The sequence below is a fragment of the Pipra filicauda genome, unplaced genomic scaffold, assembly GCF_003945595.2.
Source record: "Pipra filicauda isolate LSUMZ 115617 unplaced genomic scaffold, ASM394559v2 scaffold26_size5592650_pilon, whole genome shotgun sequence".
Lineage (NCBI taxonomy): Eukaryota > Metazoa > Chordata > Aves > Passeriformes > Pipridae > Pipra > Pipra filicauda.
In genome coordinates, this window is record NW_024104387.1 from 4,727,219 (window position 1) to 4,747,402 (window position 20,184).

Sequence of the window (20,184 nt, forward strand, 5' to 3'; positions counted from 1 at the left end):
CATTAGCATTCATTCATTTGAGGGAAAGAAAAGGTACGTGATCTGTATTGATTTTAAGATTTCTCTAAAATGAAAACAAATCCATGAATCAAAATAACAATATTTTTTGAGTCAACACTATGTATCAGAAGAAACTGCTCAAATACCTTTTTATGAAGACATCCTACCAAAAAATACTGGGAGGGAGGTTTCCTCCAAGCAGACTTTCAAGACAGCCTTAGCTCATCAAAAAAAAAAAAATATATATATATAATGAACAAACATCACCACAAAAAAACCCTCACAAACAAACAAAACCACATGCAATGGAAATATTCTTTTCTCATTTCATTTCAGCATAGCATTGTGGAATCTGTTGTATTTGAAAACAAGAGGAGGAGGTCTGTAGGAAGAGATAATTTCATTTACTAGAGCAACTAATTTGTTTGACGAAGTTTTCGGGCAGCCATGCCCTACCCGGCCACAGCCAACTACAGTCATCTCTCACCAACACACACATTCTGCTCCAGTTGTGATACTACACTGTAATAGAGGGAAACAGCAATGACAGTTGATGTATCATCCCATAACAGGTACAAGAACCTCCTGCCACAAGACGAAGGACTTCGGTTTCGTTGGGTTTTTTAACCCCTTTCAGATTTCCGTGGATTGTATTTGAATTAAATTAAGCCACAGCACAGATAAGAAAGTCACTGAAGTAACAGCTTTATTCTCTTATTTTTCTACATTTTCTCTTCTACAGAGGTTGCATATCAAGACAGAGAGAAATCATCTGCTCCTTATACATATGCTAGCCCAGGGGAAAGCCCAACTATGAACATATAACAAATACACCAAAAAATCTCCATGATATTCTATTCTCCACAGGTAAAATCTGCTCATGGAAAAAAAAAAGAAAAAAAGAATCAGACAACTCTATTTAGGAACTTCTCCCCCTCTATCAAGAATCACTTGTCTTGTTTCAAAATCCACCAAGATACGAAGCTATGTTAGACAACAAAGGCTTCCCTGAAAAGAAGTTGATAAAAATCAGAACAGAAACAACCACAACAGAGCCTACACATGTTATACCAGCATTTATCAGTTATGACAACAGCCAAAAAAAACTGCTATACTGTTGCAAGCCTTCTGTCATACACATTGCAACTGCATGCATAAGAAAGAACAAAACATCCCTCTGTCTTACAGCGACCAAGCCTCACGGAAAAATACCCTGTCCCACCTCACAGGTTTTCTCAGTGAACTGCTGGGTACACAACAGCACCCTACAGGAAAGCTGCTATGGGTGTATGGGCAAGTATTTGGATCCTCACTTCTTTCTCCTTACCTTTCAGCTGCTGAGCTAAGAAAGACACAAAATGTTCTTCTACCTTTTCCAAGTATCACCATACGTATATTCTAGGGAATCTCTCTAGGGAGAGATTTATGGTTGGGGCTTATACCAGCAAAACCAAAACCAAACCAAACAAAAAGGCATTTTCTCATGCCCTTCTGCGATCTTTGCAAACATCTGTGTTCTTCCTAAATCCCATCCACATTCCATTATTCAAACATATTAAATGGGAATGTTTTGGTGAAGCACATCAAACGCACTTCAAAAATCCATGCAAAAATAAAATGGATACACAGAAAGGCCTTCTGGGGTTTCTTCTAGCTGTTAACCCAGAATGCCTACATTTTCTAGCACCTTTGTTCCCTTCAGAGACTTCTGTAAGCGCCTTTTGTAGCCATAACAGTTACATAATAGTTTTACAGTGTGCTGATATGTTGGGGGAAAATGTGGTTATCTACCCTAGACAAGGTTCAGCTGAAGGCAAAATAAACAGGGAAAAGCAATCAACCTTAGTTTATGATTGAAATCCTTCATATTCCCACTGTTCAGACAAAAAATGGGGTTTTATTAAATTTGGGGGATTTATCTAATCTGGTTTCTCAGGACAATGAACATGAACTTCTGACAGGAGCTACTGCTCTTGCAGTTCCTTGTAGTGGCTCAGAACGAGTTCTCAAAATACACAACAGCAATTAAAACTGTGATATATCTAAGCTCAGTTTTGTGGTGAAAGGCACAGACTTAAGTAGGAACACGGACAAATGTTCCTGAAAAACGTAAAAAGCTGGGCAAATCAGGTCATCCTTTACAACACAAAGCCTTCTCAACTTCCTACGTGCCTGCAACTCTACTGACATTTGTCACCAGCAAAGCTCATTCTCCGCTCAGGCGGAGTCCGTGCGTCCTGCCAAGCGTGAATAAACTGCCTGTTAGGCAAACTATCCAGAGGCCTCCATTACTTTCCCTGGAGCATGTAGGAGACTAAGGCACCTCACTAACATTGCCCAAGGTTTCAGGACCACTTAAGCTGATATACGTTCAGGGTGCACTAATCTTCCGGCACGCTCCTGATCATCCTTTATGCCAATCCCGGCGTTCATCTGACATCCCGGTGAGCCAGCTCTGCTTGAAAAATTAGCAGAAAAGTAGCCCAAGAACAAAATAATACAGCAACACAGGCAAAATGCTCAGCAAGAATGGCCTTTTTGACAGGTCACCATCCTAAAGCAAGCTGAAAATGAAAGGAAGATTTAACACAATAGGAATGACAGCACTAGGACTGCTGTAACATCAGTTTACACAGGCCTAGACCAGACCAGGAATGGACTTTCATATGTTTGACTCCCAAAGGATACACTCTTTGGTTTATTCGAGGACAAAAAAAACGCTCACTTCCTCTTAAGACTGTGTTGGACAAAAACTTGTAGTACCTCAATAACAAAGTTGTTCTGCAACAAGAAAACTGTAGAAATCTGCTCCTAAATTGCACAAGTGCACAGACGCTGCATTTTAGACATTTATAGCAAACTGGCTTTGAATAAAGCCAGATAATCTGCGCAGGAAAGCAATAAATTTACCACATTTTCAGTGGTATTGCAGATATTGGCACATGTAAATAAATCCATATAACCAGCCAGAGCAGATGATGGCTCCTACAGAGAGACTGCAGACACAGTGGGGCTTTTCTGGGAGAACAGTCACTACCATAAACCTCCTTCTGCATTAACCACAAGCGCACATTATCCCAACTGCTGCTGACATACAGGTTGGGGAAAAGGGGGAAGATTACAGGATTTTTGTTTGCTTGTTTACACAAAGCTACTCCACAGACTGTGCCTGAAAAAAACCCACAACACTATAAAATGTAATTACACCCAACATTAAAATCAAACACATTAAACCCAAGCCAGAATGTTGCTGAAGATGAAAAAAAAAGGAGAACATACTTAAAAATATAAAAGCTTCAAGAGCAGCAAGCCTATAATCCTAGAAATGCTTGTCTGTGCTTTTCATATGGGAGGAAGCATAATAAATGCATCAAGAAACTACCATTTTATAAGAAAAATAAAGGTCAGTACTCCATGTATTATGGGATTGCATGTGGGGGTAAAGGAATTTGGAAAACAATGCATGCCTAGTCTTCAACAGAATGTTGTTCCTTCAAGCATTTTTATTATGAAGCATTAAAGTAGCAACAAATAATTTAAATAATGAAGTCTAAATAGTTACTTTCTGGGCATGACCTTTTCAAATTAAGGTTTTGGATTTATTTCTGAATCTGCTCAATTTCATCCGTGCAAGCAGTTCTACCAACCTTCACGAGACAATTTATGTACAGGAAGTTAAACACATACTTAAACCTACAGATGAAGACATTTTACAAATAGAAAGCTTTCCAATGCAATCTGTAATTTCATTTCACAAACTGGCTACGTCAGATTGATCATACCCTTGAAGTAAGCAGCCTACTTGCTTTGTCTTCTTAAAAGCACACCTCGATTTTTTGGTTGCTTCTTTGTTTTGATTTGGGCCTCTCTGCCTTGTCGGGGAAAAGTTCCAAACAGGAGAGGGGCAAAAAGGGAGATCTTTATTTTGAACATAAAATACTCTCCATTTCACGTCTTAATTTTGACAGCACAATTAGGACAAGCCTATTACCAAATGGGGTGGGAGGGGGAACCAGGCCACAATTAAAGGAATAATAATACTGGTATAGTAAAACCCAAGAGACCCTTAGCAGAACTTTGTAAGACACTGTATCTTTAAACACATAGATACAACGGTTTCTCTAAACGTTATACTTCTTTAAAAGAAAAATAATTCTTAGTCCGAGTTTATTAGCTACGCTTTTAGAATGAACAAATACGGATTACACGCAATTGCTACTTCAAAGAACTACTCTGAGTAACAAACTTGAGTGTTGCTTGGTTTATGCACAGACAAATAAATCAGGGGACATTCAACTGTTTAAAATATTGTTTATTAACAACATACATTCAAAGGATCACTCTGAAACACCCGGACAAGCGCACACCAGTTGACAATCACTTCATTTTCGAATCGGTTCGTGCACTGATTTAAGGTCTCCCTGGCATCACAACGGGCAGTTACGTAACACAAACCACTCTCTCTTTCCCCACAAAGCGACAGCCGATAACACCACTTCCCTTTCCCCCCGAGCAGACAGAACGCATCCCGAGCCTTAAGGAAAAGCAGCCATTCCTGGGGAGCCATTCCCGAGAGCCTCGCCGGGGTTCCCGCGGCACAGCTCAACAGGCGGCAGATAATCAATGAGACGGGGCAAACACCTCTCTGCTCCCCGGCCCCCCCGGCCTTTGTTCTCCCGGGAGCCGCGGCTGTCCGCGGCTCAGCCCCGGGACCCAGGTGGGCACCGATTTAACCTGCCCGCGCTCTCGGGCAGGATCCGCCGCCGCTCCCGGCGGGCGGGGCAGGGCCGGGGGGCGCCCCGGCCGGGCGGTGCGAGAGCCCCTCCGCTTCCCCGCCGGCCCCGCTCCGCCTCGGGAGAGGGGCATTAACCCTCCCCTGGCCCCGCTGCCCTCGCCCCCTCCTCCCGCGGCCGGACACGCGCCCCGTGTGCGCCGCAGTCTCCTCCTCCCGCGGCCCGGCCGGAGGCGGGCGGGGGCCGGGGCCGGGCAGGAGCGCGGAGCAGGGGGGAGCGGCCAGGCGCGGCGGGGCAGCGCTGCGCGCAGCCACACCTACCTGTCTTCTCGTGGTCATAGCCCACCACGATGAAGTAGTCGGCCAGCCTGGCCATGGCTGCGCGGGGCGCGCCTCGGCCTCACCACCCCTGCGGCTGCGGCGGCGGCTCCGGGCGGGCTCAGCATCCTCCGCTCCGCGCCCGCCGCAGGAGGAGCGGCAGCACCTCAGCCATGTTGGAGGCGCGGGCGCGCCGTGCGCCTGCGCGCCGCCCGGACCGCTCGCCGTGACCCCGCGGGCTGGGCGGGGGCTGGGGCGGCCCGGCCGCGCTGTCCCGGCATCTCCCGAGGTCCCGCTATCCTGGGCTGTCCCGCTATCCCGGGCCGCCCGCTGCCCCGGCACGAACCGGTGCCAGCGCCAGTGCCTCCCTTCGGAGCCCCCCGCGGGCGGGGAGGGCCCGGTGGGGGAGGTCCGTGCCCCGCCCGCGGTGGGCTTTGTGTGCCGGCAGCCGCCCTGCGCGGTGCCCGCCCGGGGGGCAGCGGGACCGGGCCGCGCTCCCCGTTACTGAAGACAAACGCGGCGGGGCCGAGCGCTCCGCACGCCCGGGCAGAGCCGGGTGCCTGGGCAGGACCGCACCTCACCGCTCCCGAGAGGAGCTGCCGGGGCCGGGCATCGCCCCCGCCGAGGCTCCGCGAAAATGGAACCCGGCTAATGCGAGCTCGTGCCATCCCCGCCAGCCCGGCCTCGGGAACCGGGACTTGCGCTTCCAGGATGTTTCCTGTTTACGTCTCGTCCGGGATGTGCGGGACGTGCCGCCGCGGGGGGAGCCGTCCCGCGGCTCGGCCGGGCTCTGTGGCGGTGCCGAGGGACAGGGAGGGTCTCGGCCCCCGTCCCCCCTCACAGCAGCGGCCGCGGCCCCGGAGGGGGGTCTCAGGCGGGGGATGAGCCTGGCGGGGCAGTGGCCGGCGGTGCCTCGGCCTGACCCGCCTGGTCCCGGACAGGCTGGCCGGGCACGGGCGGTGGCAGTGCCGGAGGTGCCGTGTTGCTGCTTATACTGTACAGACGAGGCCGACAACTTTGGGACTGTCGCCCCCAAAATCCCGGTGGGCTCTGCCAGCAGTGGCAGAGATGCTCACGATGAACGAACGTGGTGTCTGACAGCACAGCGTTTGGGTAGCTGGTCACATTGATCTTCATCGCTGGTCTACTCTGGCATCCAGTCGGGAGTCCTGGAGACACACTGTCTGTAACGCTGCTGCTTCCTTTGAGAACGCCCGCAGGATCACCATCGAAGAGAAAAGACAACGCAGAAAGAATCGTGTCTTGCCGATACCGTCCAAGGAGTCTTTCTGCTGTGCCTTTTGCTACCGGTCTTGTCTATCTCACATTGGCCTCTTTAGCCACCAGCGCGCTTGTACCAAATGTGGGTAGAGCCCTTCTGAAATCTTTGTTCATAAAGCCTAGCCATGATGATGATGGACAGCTGGTGGAGTCTGCAAAAACGTTCTGATGAGCTCCCATGTACGTCCTGTTTGACAGCATGGAGAGAACGAACAGCACTAAGGACATCGGTTGCACTACAGTGAGGAGCTGTAGCAGCCATGGGTACCAGGATGCATGTGGAACTGCAGCAAACTCGCTGGATTTGCTCCTGACCACTCATCATGACAAGGGACCCAGCAGTCAGTCATTAGTGGTCTCAGAGATATTTCTGTTTCAAACACGCAAGTCTTACACCTCTTAGCTGGGACACACCGATGCAGTGTCTTGCTGATAAGCCAGATGCAAATTAGTTGATAAGCTTTGACAATCCAGCAGAATTCCCACTCGTGACTTCCCAGTGGATCAAAGTGGTCGACATCTCCTCGGGGTAATCAACTTCGTGGCATGGCTGTTTTGAAGCAAATGACATGTATAAAGATCTAATCTTAATACATTTGCCTGTTAACTTTAGGAGTAAAGAAAAATGTAATATATGCATTGAAAAGACTGACTTCACTTTTTGAGGAAGAGCTGCACTCTGTGGGGTCAGTCACACTAGGTAGGAGTTCGGAGTACCTTTGTTAAATCATGCATGGGCATTTTGGTTGCAGGACATGCAACAGTTTACAAAAACGAGGGATGATGTTCTGTACAGCTAAACCTGGAGGGAAAGTTTAATTTGGAGCTGAAATGGGACCTTAGGGTTATCATATCTGCACTCATAAGAAGATTCAATATGTAATAAAAACTCTCCATAGTTAAGTCTCGCTGCTCTTTTAACACAGCACCTCTAGCAGGAGAATATTGTCTCTCAGCTCACACCTTTCCCAGAGCATTTACAAATGCTGGCTCAAGAGGAAGTTGTTTACTTATTGATTCCCCAATACTGCTTGTGCCCACTTTACAGCCTTGCTCCTTCTTCTGTCTAGACCAATACAGCCAAAGTTTATAAATCATGTCATAAGAGGTAGTGCATCTTAAATAAGAAATAGGAAGTACAGTTGAGCTCATTTATTTCATAGAATCACATGAAATGTGATTTTGGGTCAGAAGGGACCTTAAAGACCTTCTTGTTCCAACCCCCTGCCATGGGTAGGGGCATCTTCCACTACACTAGGTTGCTTAAAGCCCCATCCAGCCTGGGTGGCATTGAACACTTCCAGGGATGGGGCAGCCACAACTTCTCTGAGCAATTTCCTTTAAGTATAGAGAAATCTTATGTTCTTATAGGACAAAAGAAGAAGTGGAACAGACACAGTATTTTTTCACCTAAAGCCTAATGCAAAATAAACTGAATACTCATCCAAACCATAGAAAACTGAATTCCCTCTGTGAGCCAGGGGCTCACAGACCATCTGCTCTGAGAGGACACCAAGGCCTAGGTCTCCAGAAGCACAGTCATGTACTTACCCCAGGGGAAGAACTGTGGGGCTGCAGCCTCCCCAAGAGTCTGAAAGCACTCAAGGGACACTATTGCCACACTCAAACTGTGCACTTGCCAACAAAAAGTTGTGAAGGTTCACAATACCTTCTACAGGTAACTCCTTCGAGAAACACAAAAGTCACACTGCTGCAGTCTCTTAATCCAGTGTCACCTCACCCCATGCCAGAACAGGGAAGCAGCCGTGATCCTGAACAGGTTTTCCCACCCTCATTTAGGAGGCTTTGTTTGATGTACCCAATCCTATCAGACATAAGGCTCACCAAAACAACCTCCAGTGGCACTACCAGACTGTGCTCCTTGATGCTGTGCCCTCAGCATAGAGGAAACGGGCTGAGTGCAAACACTAACAGTGAGGCTTTTCTGTGTGGAGCTTGAGTGAGGTTTTATATCCTTCATAGGGTGCCATTCTATTAGTATTGTCTTTCTGCTGTTTTCATACAGCCTGAAATACAGTCAAGTCTATGGCATATGAATTCAGTAAATTTGTTTAAAGCCAAAGTGAAACATGCAAAAGCACTTCCAATGGCTTCAAACAGCAGCTTTTTTCCATAATCAGCACAGAATATTTGCCTCAAACTGATTCCCCATCGATATCTAGAGATTTTAGACCTTTCCTTTTGGAATAAATCTCAGCCTGAATAAAATGCTCTATAAATAGCAACTAATCATCACAATCTCCCTGCCAGAAGAGATGCATGTTGTAAAGTCTTCTGTACATATGGCAACACCAAGAGGTTCAAAGACACACCCGAGTAAACAAGGACAAGAGCTGGATGTTCCTCCAGGATAACTTTCCCACAATGGATGAGGCAGCATCCAGAGGAGATCCTACACTTCATATCAGAGCCCAGTCTTGCTGAATTGCATGGCATTGCCTCAGACTGATAGTTTGTGAATATTTCTGTGGAACATTGCATGTAACTTTTTTTTCAAGTGGAAATAACTCACTATTTATTATATATATTTTTAGAAGTGATCACTGTTACCTCATAGTACAAATTCTGTGACTATTGCTCATTTCCAAACTGCATGGTAATGCAAGTTCTTAGGAAGAACAAAATGAGCATCTGAACAAAGAACATAATGTTTTGTGTCAGATTTGAACCAGCTTTACCTGCTGAAACCCTTTCAAAAATCACATCAGCAACAAACTGATAATTTATGTGCCAAAGTTTGGTACCTCATGAATTTGAACGAGCTGATTTCCATCAGTGAGATGAGATTTGTAGTCAGTATGGAAGTCATATGTGAGTTGTGTTACTACTGTTCTTACTATTACTAAAGCAGTGTAGGATTCTTTCTGCATTGTTTGGCTAAGAGTATACAAAATACATTTCCCGTTTAGACAAGGATTTTAATGAGGGATTTTCCAGCATTTGAGGAAATGTGTGATTTTTTTTTTTTTTTACTGGAACATGAGACCTAATTTGAGTCAAAGCAGTGCTTATCACACCAAATCCTGCCTTCCCATTCGGAAAAAGTTAGATTCAGTTTCAGCTTCTGCTGATCAAGGAAACGCTTGAACTCGCTCGAGCCTGAACTGCCTCATGAGGTCTCTAAAACCCAGCCATCGCGGACTGATGCCGTGGGGCAGCTCTGGTCATGACACCGGTCCCGTTCTACACCACCTATTTTCCCACTCCTTCCTCCCCCAGCTTCCAGCCCAAGCCCTCGCTCTGAGCGTTCCTGCTCCGGAGCACGGGGGGCTGTGGCTCCGCGGAGCTGCCCGAGCCGGCGGGCGGGAGGGACGCGGGGGAGCCCCGGCGCTGCCCCCGCGCTGCCCCGGCGGCTCCCGGCGCTCCGGAGCCGCCGCCGGTCCCGCCCCGCGCTCCGGCCGGGCAGGTGCGGCGGAGGAGCCGATCTGGGCTCGCCCGGCGGCCGCTCACGGCCGGGGAACCCGCCTCGCCCCGCGGGACCGCGCCGGGGGCTCGGGGGAGAAGGGCGGCCGGCCGGGGGATGCGATGGGGAGCGGAGACAGGCAGTGCTGGGAGCGTGGGAGGGACGGCGGGGTGGCGGCTGCCGCGCCAGCCTGACCCGCACAGGTAGATGCCGGAGACTGAAGCCTCCAGATGCCCAGACGCTGCTGGAGAGCGGGGGGAGGGAGGGAGCACCTTAGACCGAGTCAGCCGCGCGTACAGGAAAGTTTCCGTCATCCCCCTGCACATACCTCTCCAGGGTGTTGTTATCCACCGTGGTTATCTACAAAAGGCAGAGTCACCAGCACATGCTCACCTGATTTTTGAAACACTTTGCTTGGGGCGAAACAAAGTGTTTTTGTGTGAGAGAAACATCTCACCGGCTCATTCCTTCCTCCCGAGTGTCTCTTGCTGGGAAGGGGACCTCGACGCCCCAGGGCACAGATCTCCCGAGGCTTTTCGCTCGGTCTCGCCGAATTTGCATGGTGACATGCGAGCAGGGACACGGTCCATCTGGGGATGGCTTCCAGCACTCCCTGCGAAGCCGGACCTCTGCATTTCTGAAGCGTCACGGAGCAAAGACTTCAAAAACTGTAAAAAACCCCCAAACAACAAGGTGATCTGACTAAGGTTTTGCTGCTGGCCAGCCAGGAGAATGCTGTTAGAGACCCTGATCCTGAGCTGGTTTAGCTTGATGTCCGGGGAAGTAAGCGCACTCACGTCTGTGAAGGTTTGGGAATAGCACAAGGCACGGCAGGTCTTCCCTAATCCCAAGCGTTTCAGTGACCCCGTGTTTGCCCCAAAGCAATATCGCCTCCTCTGTTCCAAGGTACAGAACTGGGCTCTAACTTTCATCTTCCAAAACCATTTGAATTGTGATTTATTTGAATCGATCAAGTAAATCAAATACATTTTGTTAGATAAAAAATGCACCCAAGCTGGGTCGTAAATATTAATGATGTCTGATATTTCTTAATTATGTAAAGAGGGCTGGCGCTCATTACAGTTACTCATTATAATTCACTTTGTCCAAATATGGGTTTATTTTTGGAACTTTGGTATCTGATGGATTTTCATGGATTTTGAAATGGATCAAGTCTGGTTCCCACTCCCCTGCTTCCACCCACCTGAAGTTAAGATGTCTAGAATGAGAAATTATGCTACAGACCATGCAAATATAATTATATATCAGCAGTTACAAAGCCTCTCCCCAGTAAAACAGACTGAGGGGCTTATCAGATTTTGCAAGTTATGCCATTACTCGGAATCCACACCTAAAAGCTGCCGTTATAATTAACAAAATACCAAGAGGGTTGTTTAAGATAATTTTCAATAATCCTCTTATTTTTACCCTAGTATATGTTGCCCCCAATCCAGGCTAGAATGCTTAAGGAGTGCTTGAAATGTGGGGGTGGGGGTAAGTGTCAAAGAAAAATTGCCCAGCCACGCCAAGGTCCACCCACTTCCCCCGCGCTGCTCTATAAGAGGGAGCGGTGGAGCGCAGCTCGGCAGTGGTTACTTCAGACACACAAAGGAGGAGTTCTCGCTCCTCAGGAAACCCTGCAAGCTCGGATCGCTACTACAAAAACATTTGTCTCAGTGGATTATCCTCACTGTCAGGTAAGAACTATTTTTTTTTCCCCCCACCTTAACAGCAACAACAACAAAAAGATTCAGGGGAGGTGGAGAGGAAGTGAGAATCTACTAAATCTGGACTGTTTTGAAGAGCTTGGAGTTATGCTGCGAAGTCTTGCACTGGCTCTTGGCATCAGCTGCAGTTTACAACATAAGATCCAGAACTAGCTGGTTCTGCGTGTGAAGTGGGAAGAGGAGCTATCGGGGGATAAACTTCCAGGCAGCAAAACACTTGCTGGAGTTTGGAAACGATACGTCCGATAGCCAGCTCTCTAATCTCATGGGTTTGCTAAATCCTAGTGCAAGCCGCTGGGGGTACTCTGGAAATCCTGCTGGTTTTCAGCCGCCTCTGCAAGTAAAACTCTCCGCAAACGTAAACTTTGGAGGCTCTGTTATTTGCTCTGTGATAAGTTGTTGAGCAAATATTAGCTTCTGGTTCATATCAGACACAAAGTCCCCGGTAGCCTGGGGGCTCTGCGGGGGAAGGAGCCCTCTGGAATCACCAGAAATAAAGGACAGTCCTTACTTGACTTTTATTAGCAAGCATGCTTACGGTTCTTCACTTTTCCCTCCACCAGGAGCCCAGCCAGAATGAAACTAGTTCACGTCGCTCTGCTCTATCTCGGTTCTGTGACCTTCTTCGGGGTGGATGCTGCAAGGGTGGACGTAGCGACAGAGTTCAAAAGAAAGTGAGTATCGGAGCGCGCCCTCCTGCCAGCGCCCAGTACCGCGCGTGGAGCTGCGGAGCCTCCGCGCCCCCGCGCCGGGCTCCGGCCGCGATCGGAGGGACCGGACTCCTTATGGGAATTGCACAGCTCCTTGAAGGCCTCATGCCCTTTCAGGAAACATTGGGAGGAAAAAATTAAAAAAAAAAAAAAGAAAAGAAAAGAAAAAGGGGGGGTGGGAAATCTCGGCGCTGGCAAAGATTTTGGCCCCTCGAATCTATTTGGTTTGGCTCCCGCCCTGCAGGCTTGCGCTAACAGGCTGTCCTCTTCCCTTGTGCTCCTTTCAGATGGACAAAATGGGCACTGAGCCGAGCCAAGCGGGACGTGAAGCCTGCGGGCGTGCTCCGAGGGCTGGGGGCAGCCGCCGATGTGCTGCCTCTCGTAAGAACCCAGGACGTGAAAGAGGATCTCCGAGTCTCGCATCCCAGGTAAATACCAGCCCTTTCTGGGCTCGGGCACTTGCTCGAGGCGGTGCAAAGTTTCAGGGTCCCTCGTTTCCGGGTGTTTCGGGTTATTCTCGCTATAGGTCCCCCCAGACCCGGAGGCAGGTCCTGCCCGGGCTGCACATCGCGCTGAAAGCAGCCTCCCGCCTCCCTTTCCCCGCGCTCTTTAGCCGGCGGGAGATAGTAGCGCCTTTACTGCGAAAGCCAGATATAAATAGTAACTTGAGCTCTGGATCCATAGATAAAGTAACAGCCATAAACCGGCGGGGCCTCTCCCCCCATGGACAGCAAGCTCTGTTCCGCGCTCCCGCCGCTCGCCGGAGGGCAGAGCCGGGGGTGGTGGGAGGCACTTGGGCACCTCGGGACAACCCCGTCTCCAGCCTGGGGGGCTCCCTGCCCTCCCCTCCCCTTCCCGCGTCCGCCGGGTCCCCTCCTCCGGGGCCCACTGCGCTGTTCTCATGCCCGTTCTCTCTCTTCCTGCCTCGCAGCAGCCGGGAGGATGCTCACATCCGCGTCAAGCGCTACCGCCAGAGCATTAACAGATTCCCCCACTTCCAAGCCATCCGCATGGGGTGCCGCTTCGGGACGTGCACGGTGCAGAGGCTGGTCGACGAGATCCACAGGACGACCGGCAATAAGGATAAGGACGACACCGCCCCCCCCAACAAGATCAGCCCGCAGGGCTACGGGCGGCGGCGGCGGCGGTCCCTGCCCGAGCGCCGCAGCCCAGCGCGCTCCCCCCGCGCCGGGCGGCGCCCACGGACGCACCGGGCGCAGCCCCTCGACCCCGTCCTGGAGGTGTGAGCGCCGCACGCCCCGGCCGAGGCCGCCCCGACGCATGGACTGAGGCGCGGACCGAGATCCGGCAGGATCCGCGGAGAGCGCCCGCCCGGGCGGGACCCGGCGCGCCCTCCGCGGGGGAGCTGTGAAGGGCCGGGCCCGCCGGGGCTGCGCCCCCCGCAAGCCGCCCACTCCGACCCTCCCCGGGCGAGGCCCCGCCGGCTCCCGCACCAGCCGCCCGGGGCTGGAAGGCGCCGCCGAGCCGCCCCCCGCCCGCCGCTGCACCCGGGGGGCCGGGCGGTCCCTCCGGAGCCCTGCCCCGAGGAGGGGATGCTCTGGGGAGCCCCGCCGCCGGGGGGGACCCGCTGGCGGGCGACTGGCCCCGGCCTCGCCTTCTGCCTCCGGGAGTTTGAGGGTGCCCGTCAGCCCCGGGCAAGGACAGGTCGCCCACATCTGCTCTACCCTCTGCGTTATCTGCACCCGGCAGGGAATCGGACACTCACTAGTCCCTGCGGGGACTGCGATATACTTGAACGTCACAGAGAGGAAAAGTGCAATTGTACGTGGTTTTTGTTAATTATAAGTGCGGTGTGTGTGGATCACGAGATACGTATCGGTATTTAAGGTTGTTCTGTGTCATGTCATGTTTGTATCTTTTTTTTTTTTGAAAAATATATTTTATTTTTATACGTTTTATATATATATATATATATATATTGCATACGGGCATTTTAAAACATTGTATCCCCTCTATTTTTCATATCGTGAATGTCAAACGTTAAACTCTTTTTCCATACCTTTTTTTATCTTGCATTCCAGACTGGTGAAAGATGTAGAGAATGTATCAGCTGTTCTCCATGGGTAATATGTGAAATAAAATAAACACAATTACATAAAACAGTTCTGTTATGTTGTCTTTAGCGGGGGCAGTGGTCAAGATGAATCATTTCTTACTGTGTTCAGTCCTACCCGTGCTAACCTAGCGTGGCAGTTCTGGGACAGACCAAAACTCTTCCACTGTGGACTTTGTTAGCAGCCACCTTATCTCATCAAATGGAGTAAACTCCAAACCAGCATGCATCTTAAAATCCCAGGGCAGGTCTGCAGAGAGGGCTCTAAGGCTCTTTTCTGCCCACATGTTCCAGCCAGGGCTGAAACGTGTCACAGCTTGCATTGATCGTGCAAGTTTATTTTTTGCCCTAATTAATCAGAGAAACAACTGCACACTTCAACATTGCACAACAAAGTAACAGATTTATTGAGGGAGCGCGTTCCAAAAACGGTCATGGCAGCTTCCAAGGTTATTTATGTTGAAGGATTTCCTGGGCCACAGTTCAGGTTAAAGTTAAACGGTGACCGGTTCAGTGCAGGGAGAACATTTTGGATAAAAGCTTAGCATTGGGGATTTTGTTGTTTTGTTCTTTTTTTTTTTTTTTTTTTTTTTTTTTTTCGGGTTTCGTTTTGTCTATTTTTTTTAAACAAATTCCAACCACAGACCAGAAAACAAATGTGAAACCGAACCTAATTAATGCACCAACAGCACCATCTATTGGTACATACTACTTGCACTCCAACAAAACAAACCTAAAAACAAGTGTATTTAAATAACTTCTTGGGTGACACATACAATTTCCCCTATTTTACCATATCTCCGAGCACAGTTAACATACACAGAAGAGGACTGGAGAACAGCAGAACTAAATGCTGCTAGAATAAATGAAGTGGGAATTTACTTTTTTTTTTCACCTAATACTAAATGCCTCAGGAACATATATTTACAAGAAAAATTTGAAAGAACTGGCAATGATGCCTTTCCAGGAAGACTGCTGCAAAAAAGCTTGGGTAAGGATGGAGTGACTACATATCTGGCATGTATTCATAATTTTTCTCCCCAAACTTTGAAGTTCTGCTCAGAATTGCCTATTTTTAGTTACTTTCCTAAACATTTTCAGCTAAGAATTTCGAAATCTTGAGAGGCACGTTTTCCACTTGAAATGCTATTAAAAGAAATAAAAAGCAAGTATAATAACACTTGCCAATTTTAATTACCATCTCTTTGTTAACAGCTGGAAGAGAATTTACCTCTCTACTGATGATGGCCTTTCTGATCCAGATTTTGTAAGATGTAAGGGGTGACAGCAAATGCATGATCTTCAGGGCAGAGTATGGCTACCAGCTGAGAAACAAGCAAGTGGCTACTCTTAAAATCCTGGAACACCTTGACACTGGAAGAGTTGCTGTTACAAGTTTTGGGGTGCCTGCAGTGGGAAATTACAATGTGTAGGTGAGAGCAGGATGCTACTTAAAGCACAACAGCAAAACAGAAAGGACCTCAACAGAATAATTCAATTTAATAGCTACAATGTTTTCCTTATGGGTTATACATCTAAATTTGGGACAGGATGCTGGATTGGGCTATAGTGTGGTAATTAAGGATGTACTTGCCAACTAGTTACTTTTGTTTGTATTGATCTTTTCTTCATCTACTGCCAACATCCAGTCCTTACTTAAAGTACCTTTTCTTCTCTTCTTTCCCCTTCATTGGTAGAAAACACTTCACCCAAAGCTGAAAGATCTTGCCCTTATGTGACAGGGCTAAAACCAGCCAGCTGGTGCAGGATGGCACAATTCTGACTTGACTGGAGTTTAGGAAGTGCTGCTGCTTGTGTTTGGAAGGACCAAGAGCACCACCTGCCGCGCTTGTAGGGAGAAGCAAAACTCTGCAGTTGCAATAAACAGCAATTAAAGAAAAGAAAGATTTGCTTTCCCTCCATTCCCCCCACCAGTCTTTGAAACTATGTTTCAGAAAGTATAAAGAGCAACAGTGGCAGAAAGTAGTGAGGAGCCCTGTGCCTCTGTACATTCTTTGAAAGAAAGAAAGGAAACCCCAGAAACAGCATAACAGAGTATTTTGGCTAACCTAGGCTAGATAAGGAGGGGGAGGATGACAGAGCAGGCAGGCAGGGACTCCTTCCCATTGTGCAGCTAACCCCATATCACAACTGAGTTCCAGGTTCCAGGCCATGGGTTTATAAGGGCTGAAATATATCGAGATAGCATTCTTCCTTCTCATCCATTTCCGCACCAGCCCCAGGTGCAAGCTGTCCAGGTGAAAGCTCTTCCTCCTGCCCAAGCAGGGGATGACACTGAAGATCTCTGGCTAAGCATCTTTTCACTACAAACACCCCACAAAGCAAATATTGGGTAGGAATGCTCAAACAGTAGTTGAAATCCCTACATGAACTAGATAAAAATCTCTGAAAAGTGTGAGGATCTCAGGTTTCAGGGAGAACAAGGCTGTGAAACAGCCCACGAAAGTAAGCATCCTCCTGTAGTCATAGAAGTTCAAGAAGAGCCATGTGCTTAAGTCAAGGCCAGTTTATGCTCTAATGTGACAGATGAGAAGTGGAAGATGTCATCAAATGCCTCCAAAATGAGGAGCATCTGTTTATACACCACCTTAGTAAAAATATTGATTTCTAAGAACAGTCTGGCGTCCCACAGGACAGTATTTCAAAGGGTGCTAAAACTACGACTTGAAGTTCGGTTCAAACAAGGTTCTAAATTAAAATTAAGTTTTGCAAAGGTAAATATGTATTGGAGCAGGAATTCATCCTTGTCCACTGGTCTGTTCAAGAGTGGATGCCAAAGGAGTGGTCACCATACTCAGCAGAGCCTCCACAGTGAAGTGTCAGAGGAGTTCATGGAATATTCTTTATGAGGGATTATTTTGTTCTGTACCTACCCAAGAGACACTCCACGGCAGAGAAAAAACTACTTCACTATAGACAATTTTTCATTACCAAAATGGATTCCAAAGGCTATTTTTATTTCAGAAAGATTTTTGTGGCTTCATTATTAAGTCTATACGGAACTGTGGCAAGGGGCCTAAAATGATGATATACAAGAACTTTCCCAAAAAGCCTAATGCAGGTATGCAGGTCCCCTAACCTGGAAGAGGGAAACAAGGAATTACTTTTATTTCTCCAGTTGGTACCACAAGACTGACTTTAAGTAGCCATGTCACTGGATGACTGCGCAAAGTGTTTGTTCTCCAGTTACATCAGAAAGTGGTCAGAGTTGTGCCACTGTTACCTAGGAACAACTTCTACTGTATCCAAAAAGTAGAGACGCTGGTGTGCTTTTAGATGATTATCAAAATCTGCAAAGCATCTTGGTCCATGCTAAGAAGAACTGCAGTCAGGTGCCAGACTAAAACTTCTTCTGCAAGTACAACGACAGAAAGGGGAATAGTAATGAATACTTTGGCACATATGAAGCCTTTTCTGGCTCATTTAGTACCCAAAGGACAGCAAGTCATAATTAAAGCCAATAATGGCAACTCCAGACAGCCATCCAAATAGTTTCCTTGTGCCGTCAATACACCGTTTCATATTATCTCACATCATACTTAAGTAGTGTAGAGCACACAGGCATCAGGAGGAAAAATTCCAGCATGACTGAGTACAACCAATAACTAATCCACTTATGCCTAACTAAAATTTGTTTGTTGTGTTCACAAGAGTTTGCTTTTATTATCCAAATGTTTTTTAAAGAACAGTTGTTTACTTTTCACCAAATAATTTGTGTCAGCTTTGAAATTGTTTTAATTTTAAAATACTTAATTCTTTGGAGTGAGGCCATGTATCCTTCACGAGGAGAAGGAGCATAATTTTTTCATGAGGTAAAGAACTTTGCTGTGTAAAAGCCTTTTTACTACAAGTATATATACACCAGTCAAAATGCTTGATAATGTCTCCAAATGAAAAACAAATGGTCCCATTAAGACTAGAATCAATGTTAATGATTTGATAAGACTGGAGTGTTTTGCTTGCAACATTCCTTGCAAATGCAACAGCAATGAGGAGGCCAAATGAAATCTTTTGACTTTTTTTGATTCTGTGATAACTTTTACAAAACATTTAACTAGACCTCCTCGACTCTCCCATCCACTTACAAAATCCTGGGGTTTTCCAAAGACAGGACAGATCAACCCCACTGAAGGCACATATTTTGTAATAAATTCTGACTCTCAGAATAGGTTTGCAAAATAAATATTTTTCCAATACTTTCAGTCAATTGTCACTTCTTGTGAATTACATGCAACTTTTCCATCAATTATAAAAAGGTTTATATTTTCTTCATACTTTGCATGGTGTAAAAATAAACAAACAAGTGTCTGGGTCTTAATCTCTGATGTCCAGTAGTATTGGCAGAAACGGCAGAACAAACAAACCGGATCTTATCTGTTAGTTCAGGAGCAAACCAAGCAGTTCATCAAACAAACATGCTTATTGTCCTTTTAATAGGTGGGTGCTGTAACGGGGGTTACCACGAGACTGAATCACTCAAAGACTAAAAGGGCACCGTGCAATTCATCCCAGCGCTGTCACAGCAGAGGACAGGAGGGTGTGTGGGTTCCTCACTTCCCCTTACGTGACCCAAGTCTGTTGTGACTCCCTGCTAGAAAGCAGCAGACTCTCAGATCTGGGCCACCACACTTCCCTGCCTGTGTATGAGCGCCCTGGATCTCAGATCTGAGGCTGCACACTGGGAGAAGACAGCTGCACCTTGTAAAGTAAGTTTGTTCTCTTTGGAGACAAGGAAAAAGTGATGGATTTTTAAATCACTTTTTCTAAGTCATTTTTTTCCCGAGGCTGTGCAGCTCTGCATCTCATTCTGCATAAGGAACACATTCATAGTCTGGCCCTTTATTGATAAACAACATGACAAATATGCAACTGGCATATATCATTATTCTCCTTACTGCCTACAGACATCAGGCATTCTGGTGTGATGAACTGGTGAGCCAGATAGGAATCTCAACACCAAATCCCAGGCCTGAAACTGATCCCATCTAATTGAAACAAAACTTCTACTGACTTCAGCAGGAAGAAAATCTAAGCCCCAGCCTTCTTTCAAAAACATGTCTATTTTTATACCAAAAGATTGTATTCTGAATTTTGCTTTATACTTCACTTATTCGCACAATTTCTGGTTTTGAACACTGAAGAAACTACCAAAAGATAGAAGTAAGGGATGGGATCCGTGTCAAAAAGAAGCAACTCAAATCCAGACTCTTAGTTCAATTTGAAGTGAGTTCAGCAATGTATGCTTATTGCTGCTGCTCTTAAGTGGATGTGGTGCTGCTGGCAATGACAACTTCAACAAACATACATGTGTCAAGTGCGTCACTAAATGTGTTCGTGAGTAGGGATGGAATCCCAGAAACTTCCAGTGTTCTTGTCCAAAACCCAGACTTCATTTTTTATTTAATGCAGTAGGACTTTGTGAAGTGTTTTAAACATCAAGACTTTATACAGTAGCATTTCCTTCCTCCTCTCTTTCTTCTCTTTATGTCTCAAGAAAAGTCTCACTACCTGTTTTGGAGCACCGGAAAAGGATGTGTCCAGACAACTCGAATCAGAGTGAGTGGTTACATAGCTCACAGCAGAGATTGGCAGTCAAAGCTCCTGCATCCCTCAGGGTGCACACACTAGCACTTTGTGATAATATTTGCATGAAGCAATCAGTTTAATGAAGGATACAAAAAGATTTGCACAAAGAAGTGAGTCGTACAGTGACGATTTGCTGAACGACAATTCACATCCTCTCACCCCAACCTGGTTTCATTAACTCCTGGTAATGGGGGAAAAACAACCCCTCACGTTACAAGTGCATGAGGGCCATTAAACCTGATTTATTGTCTTAACCACACTGCAAGACAGACAGAAACAAATGAGACGATTTTTCCATGGAATGTTGTTAG

At 47.3% G+C, this 20,184-nt stretch overlaps 2 protein-coding genes across 7 annotated transcripts in view; one reads left to right on the top strand and one right to left on the bottom strand.

Annotated features, from left to right (window-relative positions):
• SBF2 (SET binding factor 2) overlaps positions 1 to 5,261 on the bottom strand; it is a 258,678-nt gene extending 253,417 nt beyond the window's left edge. For 3 of the 5 annotated variants that reach the window (XM_027737242.2, XM_027737269.2, XM_027737260.2), the window contains exon 1: positions 5,054 to 5,260. In XM_027737242.2, coding sequence (XP_027593043.1) covers positions 5,054 to 5,108 — 55 coding nt within the window. In that variant the 5' untranslated portion in view covers positions 5,109 to 5,260. Of the gene's footprint in view, positions 1 to 5,053 lie in introns of all 5 variants that reach the window. The other 2 variants (XM_027737251.2, XM_027737278.2) reach the window with 2 other exon arrangements.
• Positions 5,262 to 11,379: 6,118 nt separating this feature from the next.
• On the top strand, positions 11,380 to 14,315 carry ADM (adrenomedullin). 2 transcript variants are annotated; one of them, XM_027737289.2, is made up of 4 exons: positions 11,380 to 11,452; positions 12,046 to 12,156; positions 12,480 to 12,620; positions 13,124 to 14,315. In XM_027737289.2, exons 2-4 carry the CDS (start codon positions 12,059 to 12,061, stop codon positions 13,437 to 13,439), a joined length of 555 nt encoding a protein of 184 aa, XP_027593090.1. In that variant the 5' UTR covers positions 11,380 to 11,452; positions 12,046 to 12,058; the 3' UTR covers positions 13,440 to 14,315. The 2 variants fall into 2 exon arrangements, with proteins under 2 accessions (XP_027593090.1, XP_027593096.1); XM_027737295.2 differs by having other exon boundaries at positions 13,127 to 14,315.
• The last annotated feature ends 5,869 nt before the right edge of the window (positions 14,316 to 20,184 follow it).

What these genes read in the sequence shown, in the direction of transcription:
- ADM (XM_027737289.2), top strand. Translation starts at nt 12,059, where the DNA reads ATGAAACTAGTTCACGTCGCTCTGCTCTATCTCGGTTCTGTGACCTTC. An exon ending in GCGACAGAGTTCAAAAGAAA is followed by an intron (nt 12,157 to 12,479) that starts GTGAGTATCGGA and finishes TGCTCCTTTCAG; the next exon opens with ATGGACAAAATGGGCACTGA. An exon ending in CTCCGAGTCTCGCATCCCAG is followed by an intron (nt 12,621 to 13,123) that starts GTAAATACCAGC and finishes CCTGCCTCGCAG; the next exon opens with CAGCCGGGAGGATGCTCACA.